The 9,635-nt window shown below is 42.6% G+C and overlaps 1 protein-coding gene across 1 annotated transcript in view; it reads right to left on the bottom strand.

Annotated features, from left to right (window-relative positions):
• The window catches only part of LOC117956550 (multidrug resistance-associated protein 9-like), a 21,932-nt gene extending 18,988 nt beyond the window's left edge, over positions 1-2,944 (bottom strand). Inside the window, exons 1-6 of the mRNA XM_034891689.1 lie at positions 2,903-2,944; positions 2,614-2,760; positions 2,317-2,464; positions 1,486-1,722; positions 879-1,052; positions 591-738 (exon numbers count right to left, since the gene is read on the bottom strand). Coding sequence (XP_034747580.1) covers positions 591-738; positions 879-1,052; positions 1,486-1,722; positions 2,317-2,464; positions 2,614-2,717 — 811 coding nt within the window. The 5' untranslated portion in view covers positions 2,718-2,760; positions 2,903-2,944. The remainder of the gene's footprint in view (positions 1-590; positions 739-878; positions 1,053-1,485; positions 1,723-2,316; positions 2,465-2,613; positions 2,761-2,902) is intronic.
• Positions 2,945-9,635: the final 6,691 nt, after the last annotated feature.

The raw sequence follows: 9,635 nt of genomic DNA, 5'->3' as shown, positions 1-9,635 counted from the left end.
ACCCCTCAGCAGGGCCACAGGCTGATAGCATCCTGGTCTTCCATAACCCCTCAGCAGGGCCACAGGCTGATAGCATCCATGCCACGCCGCAGTAAGACAGTAATTCACGCAAAAGGGGCCCAAACAAAGTACTGAGCACATATGCATGATTATACTTTTCAGAGGGCTGACATTTCTGTATTTAAAATCCTTTTTTTATTGATTTCATGTAATGTGTTAATTTTATGAGATTTAGAATTTGGGGTTTTCATAAGCTGTACGCCATAATCATCAAACTGATATCAAATAAAGGCTTCAAATATCTCTCTTGGCATGTTATGAGTCAATATGATATATTAGTTTCACCTTTTAAGTTAAATTACTGAAATGAATGAACTTTTGCACCATATGCAAATTTTTTTAGTTTCAACTGATATTTATATATATATATATATATATATATATATATATATATATATATATATATATATATATATATATATATATATATATATATATATATATATATATATATTAGTGTGTATATATCAGTGTGTGCATGTTGTTTGTTTTGAATGAGTATGTCCTGAGACATGAATGTGACTGGTTACCTGTGACTCTCCTGCTGAGCGACTCCTCCCACACGTACATCTTGATGAGTTTGATGCAGCTGAGGATCTCGTTGATGGAGCGGACTCGGCTGTCTGTGATCTCCCCAGCCAAGGTCTGGAACCGGTTAATGAGCCTGGCAGACACCAACTGGTACAGATACCATGTTTATCTCTCAGAAACTACGTCCACGGTCTCAGAAACTACGTCACCCCTCACAGGAACCAAGTCACTGCTCTCAGAAAGAGAATGTGGACATGGTTTCTGAACACACACACACACACACACACCTGGAGGACGATGAAGACGATGAAGATAAAGAAGCCAATGAGAGCTGTGTAGTCGAGGATGTGGCAGGAGTAGACGGCACACGCGATCAACAGGAGGGGGCAGGGCAGCAACGTGGGGGACCAAAAGACAGCGTCAAACAACTTGTAGCTGTCGCTGGTCAAGATATTCACCATCTGAGAGACAGAATGTTAGAAGATAAAAACGGACGGAAAGTTAGAGACAGACAGAAAGTTAGAGACAGACAGACAGAAAGTTAGAGACAGACAGTAAGAAAGTTAACATCACTCTGACCCCCAACTTGTTAGTTCCTGCATCATTCTGAGCTGTATTCGTGTAATAGAGGCAGCGCCCTATAACGGCCGTAGTAGAAGACGGAGTAGAAGGGTGGTAGATGTCCCAGTAAGGAGAGGTCTAATGAAGACCCGTCTCTAATAAAGGCTCATCTCTAATAAAGACCCGTCTCTAATAAAGCCCCGTCTCTAATAAAGCCCTGATTTGAGGAGGGATGTCAGGGGGCGTTGATTTATGAAACACTCCTGTGGGTTGGCTTAGAAGGTGGGGAACAAAGCAACCATATCATTGGAGGACATGGGGGGGTAGTCCTACCTGTCCCACAGAGACTTTGCTGTGTGTCCTCAGAGTAATGATCTTGCGAAAGCCCAGCATGCAGAAACCGGTTCTCATCCTGATTGCGGTCCGGATGCCAATGGCCCAGCAGAGACCCAAAGAGCTGATCCTGATGAAGTCCATGAAGGCCAGACCCAAACATAGACCCAGGCCCCCCCACACTGAGAAGGACTCCGGTTTGAGGATGTAGAGGAGGATCTCGTTGACCAGGATTCCCTGAGAGGATACACAGAGACATTGCTGTTGATGAGATGAAGTAATTATTTTAAAATCACAGAGCTCGAATCCTGCAACATGATTGGTTTAGAGTAATGATATAATTAACGTATACAACACCTACAACTACTGTTGTCCCTCTACTGCTGTCTCTCTACATACTACTCTATACTTCTATCTCTCTACATAATACTCTCTACGGTTGTCTCTCTACTGATGTCTCTCTACTGATGTCTCTTTACTGATGTCTCTCTACACACTACTCTACTGTTGTCTCTCTATATACTACTCTCTACTGATGTCTCTCTACTGTTGTCTCTCTACTGATGTCTCTCTACTGTTGTCTCTCTACTGTTGTCTCTCTACTGATGTCTCTCTACTGATGTCTCTCTACTGATGTCTCTCTACACACTACTCTACTGTTGTCTCTCTATATACTACTCTCTACTGTTGTCTCTCTACATACTACTCTCTACTGCTGTCTCTCTACGTACTACTCTCTACTGCTGTCTCTTCACTGATGTCTCTACATACAACTGTCCTGTAGTAGTAGTATTTGTGCAGGCGTCCCTAATAAAGTGTCCTGTGTCTCACTGAGCTGCAGAACAGCGCCACAATGAAGACGACGGCGACGGCGACTACCAGCAGGAGCCGGTTTCCCTGGAAACGGAGCAGCACTCGAATCAGAGACGCTTTCTGGAGACCGACCGCACACACTTCCTGTTCCCACAGCTGCTGGAGCCTGCGCGCGCGCACACACACACACACACACACACACACACACACACACACACAAATACAAGTTTTCACTTAGTGTGTGTGTGTATCTGTGTGTTTGTGTGTGTGTGTGTTTGTATCCGTGTGTGTGTGTATGTCTGTGTGTGGTCTGACCTGTCTCCGTTGACGTCAGCTCCCTCTAGAGGAGACCCACTGAGCGTGCTCGGGTCCAGCTGCTTTCTGAACATGGACCACATGACCGGCGTCATCCAGGACATGGTGCTGAAGGAAAGGAAGCCAGCAGCATCCAGGGGGTTTAACCTGGTGTGGGGGGGGGGGGGGGGGGGGGGGGGGGGGGGGGGGGGGGGACTCCTTAAAGCTGCATTATAGATTATAGATTGCTATTTCAGAGAGTAGTGTGTGTGTGTGTGTGTGCGTGTGTGTGTTTGTGTGGCTGACTCACCCTGCTGCCGTGGCCGTCTCTGAATCAGCTGCTGATGTTTTCATTCTGCTGAAACAGACGGTTTCATTAATCAATCATATTCTCAGTAAGCAGCTGTGGTGCATTATATACAGTGAGCAAAATAAATATTTAACACGCTGCTATTTTGCTAGTTCTCCTACTTAGAAATCATGGAGAGTCTGATGTCCTCTTAGGTGCATGTCCACTGTGAGAGACATGTCCACTGTGAGAGACATAATCTAAAAAAACATCCAGAAATCACAATGTATGATTTTTTAACTATTTATTTGTATGATACAGCTGTAAATAAGTATTTGAACGCCTGTCTATCAGAATTCAAACAGATCTGACCCTCAAAGACCTGTTAGTCTGTCTTCAAAATTGAGGTCGTTAGCTGCATAAAGACACCTGTCCACTCCATACAATCAGTAAGAACCAAACTACTAACATGGCCAAGACCAAAGAGCTGTCCAAAGACACTAGAGACCTCCACAAGGCTGGACAGGACTACGGGGACATGTCCAAGCAGATTGGTGAAAAAGGTCCACTGTTGGAGCAATCATTAGAAAATGGAAGAAGCTCAACATGACTGTCAGTCTCCCTCGGACTGGGGCTCCATGCAGGATCTCACCTCGGGGGGTCTCAGTGATCCTAAGAAAGGTGATAAATCAGCCCAGAACTGTATGGGGTGGACAGGTGTCTTTATGCAGCTAACAATCTAAAACAGGTGCATCTAATTTAGGATAATAAATGAAGTGGGGGGGGGGGGGGGGACATTTTGAAGGCAGACTAACAGGTCTTTGAGGGTCAGAATTCTAGCTGATAGACAGGTGTTCAAATACTTATTTTACTCACTGTATTTCACAGCAGGGAAGTCTCTTTATATAGACCTTAGTGGTCCCTAATACTGTATCTGAAGTCTCTTTATATAGACCTTAGTGGTCCCTAATACTGTATCTGAAGTCTCTTTATATAGACCTTAGTGGTCCCTAATACTTTATCTGAAGTCTCTTTATATACACCTTAGTGGTCCCTGATACTGTATTTGAAGTCTCTTTATATAGATCTTGGTGGTCATCTAATACTGTATGTGAAGTCAGACCCAGACCCAGAATCTTGGGGGGTCTGACGGGACTCTGACTGACTGTAATCTGACTTTAACCTTTTTAATTTTTGATTTCTCCCTTCTGTGCCTGATGTTATGAAACGATTTGGCTGTGCAGTAATGCTTCCATTAGTCTGGATGTTTCAGGTAACACATGGTGATTAAGTGTAGACGCGCTGTATGCTCAGGTAATGTCCCCCTCAGGTAATCACACACACCTGTACCCCCCCCAGGCCAATCAGCCGCTCCGCGGACTGAGCCTTACCTGTTTGTAAGTAAACATTTCTACAGAACAAACTAAAGAGAATCTGAATATCCTGGATCTTTCCGGCCCCTGCTGCCTACCCGGTCACGTGACCTCCCTCCAAAGCCTAACAGCAACTTTATTTTTTGCTTCAAAACATGAAATGAAAACTTTCCAATGTGTTTTGACTTCAACACTTTGTCTCCTTGTCTCTTGAAGCTTTTTCAGACATATTTGTAGTTTCTCTTCCTGTTTTTCATTTCGTCCACACACAATGTGTATATGTATATATACATATATCTTTATTATCTGTATTTATATCTTTCCATTACAAGTACTTACTTTTTCAATATTATTTATGTTTTATGGTCAAAGTGGTGAAATATCCTAACCATGAGGACTACATGATGTAATCTGAGTTTTAATTGGTGCAAAACCCAGAGCTGGGGGAATCACAACGAGGTGTTTCCATCTTAATGAAAAACATTTGGATCATTAACTAACTTAATGAAATTACTCATATTAAAATCTGGAATGCAAAAATCAATTTTTCTTTAGTTTCTCTGAATCTACTTTTTTTGCCTCGAAATCTACTTTTGCCTAGAAATCTACATTGTAGTCTTGAAATCTACTTTTTTTACCCTCTAAATCAACGTTTTTAACCTGAACTGAACAGCATATGAACTAACTGAGAAAATACATCTGACATCAAATAAAATCCAAAAATAACAAAACATAAAAAGACTTTCAAAACTAATTTCTGTAAACTTCACCTGGACCCCACTAACTTACTGAGACCACCTGACTAATATGTAGTAACTTCCCATTATAACCTAGTTTCTGTAATAGAGCAGTTTTACCTGGAGCGGAGAGCGGGGGGGTTGAACATGAAACGACGTGCAGCTCCTCGCTGGCTGCCGACTCAGCCGTCTGATCTCCAACTTCCTGGATCTTCTCTGTCAGCCGGGTTCATTTAAACACCTCCCCCCCCATGTCAGGTACTTCTTCAGCCTGAGGCCTCTTATATGTGTACAGACCGTTGCTTTTCATATTTATATATGCTAATCATCACTGGAAGAAATATTGAGATCCTTCACTGCAGTAAAAGTTCTAATATTCATAAACATTCATTGAAAATGTTACTATAGTAACATTTTCATAGTTTTCATTTAATTTTCATATAGTAACATTGAAAATGTTACTATAGTAACATTTTCAATAAGAGAGTTTATTAATATTAGATTAATACAATAGTTTTAGTTAGTATACTAACTAAAACTATTGTCAGCAAGATAAAGATAGAGCAGTTCTAGACTGCTCTATAATTTACAGATAGAACAGGTCTAGACCGCTCTATAATTTAGACCCAACAACTCTAACAATTCCTCAAAGAGTATTTAGTGCGGGAGAAACCTGCGGCCAGACCGAGACCCAGGATCTTGGGGGTCTGACGGGACTCTGACTGACTGTAATCTGACTTTTACCTTTATCATTTTTTAAATTTTCTCCCTTCTGTGCCTGATGTTATGAAACTATTTGGTGTGCAGTATTGCTTCTGCAGTCTAGATGTTCCAGGTAACACATGCTGATTATGAAGTGTAGACGCACTTCGTGCTAAGATAATCTCCCCCTCAGGTGATCACACACACCTGTACCCCCCCGGGCCAATCAGTTGCTCTGCAAACTGAGCCTTACCTGTTTGTAATTAAACATTTCTACAGAACAAACTAAAGAGAATCTGAATATCAACGACTCTGCTCAAAGTCCTCCCTTGGGCAACCATCTCTTTATCTATCTATCTATCCATCCATCCATCCATACACGTCAGCGGAGCCTGGGTCCACCAACCAGGCAACAGGGTCAGGAGTGAGTCGGACCACCAAAAAAACACAAGGAGGAGGAGTCTCTGTGGCACTGAACAAAGGCCAGCTCCCTGAGGTGAAGGGCAATGGCAAAGTCTCTGGAGACTGGTCAGCGTAGACTCTGGAGACAGGTCAGCATAGACTCTGGAGACAGGTCAGCGTAAACTCTGGGCAGCTGGACATCAGCGGTGGTTCTGGAAGGCTGAAAGCACCGGCTTCGGTCTGCTGGACAGCAATGGCTCCAGGCTGAACACATATCGAGCACGTCCTAGCTTGCAGCCTCCACGGTTCCCAGGGAGAATAGCCAGGCGAGTACCCCAAGAAGACTGCTTGCAGTTGGGGCTCTCCGCTGTACTAGGCTTCTCCATTCCAGCTAGAAGGTTGGCTGCTTTGGCCTCCTCAGTCCTTTTAACAGATTAGGCAAAATGCTGCAACAAAGTCATCTGAGTCTCTGGCTCCCTTCCAGGTAGAGGGACAGGACTGGGCAAAGCAGGCAAAGGGGTAAAAAAAACAAGCACCTGTAGCCACAATCCTAGCAGGCCCAGAAGCAGGCATGCTGTTGGGTGCTAGCTGGCTCAGAATTTGATGTGTGTAATAGACTAGTAATAGTTCATCAGACCTCTGCTGGGTCCACGTAAGTCACAGTCCATCAGAAACCTCTGCTGGGTCCACATTGGTCACAGTCCAACAGAAACCTCTGCTGGGTCCATGTTGGTCAGATCTTTCGGTTGGAGAATGTAGGACCCAAACAAAGAGAGAGCAAGCAAAGTCATGTAGCTGTTGTAGGTTTATTCCAGAAAAAACGTTAAGTACCAAAAACTGAACCAACAGACAGGATCTCCAAACCTAAACTATAACTCAGAGACCAAAGGGATACCCACTTAACAGAAACTCACACAGTAATACTAACACTGCAACAATGATCTGACCATTGAAGGGGGGGGGGACACCAAGACTGAATCCAGAGGGTAACGAGGTAACAAGAGACAGGTGACTACAGGCTGGGGACAGCTGGAAGACATCAGGTAATCACAAGGGCTGGGGACAGGTGGAAGACATCAGGTAATCACCAGGGCTGGGGACAGGTGGAAGACATCAGGTAATCACAAGGGCGGGAAAACTAAGGCAGGAAGTAAAACTAGACAAGACTATCACAATAAAACAGGAAACAGAACGCACAAAATACGACAGAAAACAAGGCTGTCCCTTTGTGCATCTGTCCCTGTGTGTGTCTGTGTGTGTGTGTGTGTGTAGCTGTCCCTGTGTGTGTGTGTGTATCTGTCCCTGTGTGCATCTGTCCCTGTGTGTGTGTGTGTGTGTGTGTAGCTGTCCCTGTGCGTGTGTGTGTGTGAGTGTGTATCTGTCCCTTTGTGCATCTGTCCCTGTGTGTGTGTTTGTGTGTGTGTGTGTGTGTGTGTAGCTGTCCACCCCCTGTATATTTTGCCTATGCATGAAAAAAGTTATTTTCCTTTGTGGATGAAGTAGAAGCTTTTCAATAAGTCATGGTTGAAGTCTGAGTCAATACCGAGACTCAGGACCAAGTCCAAAGAGGTTCGAGTCCGAGTCTGGACAAAGTCCAAAGAGGTTCTAGTCCGTGTTGTTGACATAAAAGCAAAAACAGTCACTGCTCCCGGACTTGTAAGTATAGCCAAGTAACATAAAAGGATGTTTTGGCCTCCCACCCCCCCCCCATCCTGCAGATGCATGAAATCCAGATATTTCCTCTGCGGAGGAAGAAGAATGTGGCCAATGAGCCGGAGCCGTGGGAGAGTCCAACTCTAAATGGAGAAAGTGTGGTCCAGCTGCTCCTCGTTATCTCCTTTAATCGGGTTTGTTGTCCTTTGATTGAGGAAGGGCAGAAAGAAAGAGGCTGATGAGGGAAATAAGGAATGATGCTTCACTTCTCTGACACGTTCTTTCCTTTTAATGATCACTTTAATATCACGCTGCACGGAGACGCCACACTCCAAACCCTCTTGTTAGTCTATAAATCTACGTTTTTATTATCCAAGTCTACTTCTTATTCTCTAAATCTACGTTTAAATTTACGTTTTTATTCTCTAAATCATTTGCGTGTGGGAACTGGTTCAGCCCAAATGCAAACAAACGAAGACCAGAATGATGGTCCAACAGGTTTATCCCACTGTCCAATGTAGGGGTTGCAAGAGGGAAAAACCAAGTCCAAAACAAATCCAATCTGAGCCAGGGTGCAGAACGGGAGTGGTACCATGTCCAATAACTCGGGGATCCAGGGGGGATGGCAGGAGCGGTGGAGAGCAGGAGAGAAGGAGGAGAGCAGGAGTAAAGGAGGAAGCAGGAGTGGTGGAGAGCAGGAGAGAAGGAGGAGAGCAGGAGTCAGGTTCAGGGACTCTGTGGCAGACAAAGACCAATAAGAACAAGCAAGGTTCCCAGAACTAATCCTGGGCTGTGTTTCAAATCGCGCACTTCCGTTAGTTCCTTCCAGACAGTACACTTCGTGCACTACGTACTATCTTGCATATTGCGTACATTTGGACAGAGGAGAGTCGTCTCAAATCGCGTACTTCCATGTGCACTTACCGGAAATGACGATCACATTTAATCTCTTCTTCTTCTGTAAAATTGTGACTTTCACCAGGGAGAGCATTCCAGTCTGCTGTTGTGTTTCGCAAAAAATAATTCCTGCTTTGTTTTTGATATTGTAACAAAAATAAATGTGGTTTTTATTTGCTCCGTGTCACGCCAGAATGACGCCGTCATCCCCCCCCCCCCCATTAGCTGAAAACAGTACACACAACTGTATTGTATAATATTCGTTATTGTTGCAGTCTTTTAAATTCATTAACTATACCTATTCTCCGCAGTCCGCTCTAAAAATAACATTAATATTCATTCATTCATAACGTTACTGTTCATTTTAATGCTCAACTCATGAGGAAATCTTTGTAGCCCAGAGATAAGACTGTTATGGTGAAGCATTACCATACAACTTACCTAATAGACAAAACATTAGTAATATAACGCTATATTAATATAATAACAATATAACATACATACAACTTACCTAGCAGACAAAACATCATTCCAGTTGTATTTTTGTTCTAAATGGTCTTCATACATGACGATACAACAGTGTAAGCAGAGGGAACACACCTGACATTTAAATAGACACGTCCTTTATATTCATTATATTAATGTAATATCATAACATTATATTCATATAATAATAATATAACACACCTGACATTTAAATAGACACGTCCTTTATATTCATTATATTAATGTAATAATAATATAACATTATATTAATGTTATAATAATATAACATTATATTAATGTAATAATAATATAACATTATTTTAATGTAATAATAATATAACATTATTTTAATGTAATAATAATATAACATTATATTAATGTAATAATAATATAACATTATATGCTTGCTACAGTCATGCAACGTGTAATACAAAAGATAACAAAGTTAAATACTTTTAATATAATTTTATTTTATAAATGTGCGTGTAGTTCTGCAGGCTCCCC

This window comes from Etheostoma cragini, chromosome 1, assembly GCF_013103735.1.
Source record: "Etheostoma cragini isolate CJK2018 chromosome 1, CSU_Ecrag_1.0, whole genome shotgun sequence".
Classification (NCBI taxonomy): Eukaryota; Metazoa; Chordata; class Actinopteri; order Perciformes; family Percidae; genus Etheostoma; species Etheostoma cragini.
The sequence above is the reverse complement of the archived record's forward strand: the minus strand, read 5'-3'. Positions and strand labels throughout refer to the sequence as shown.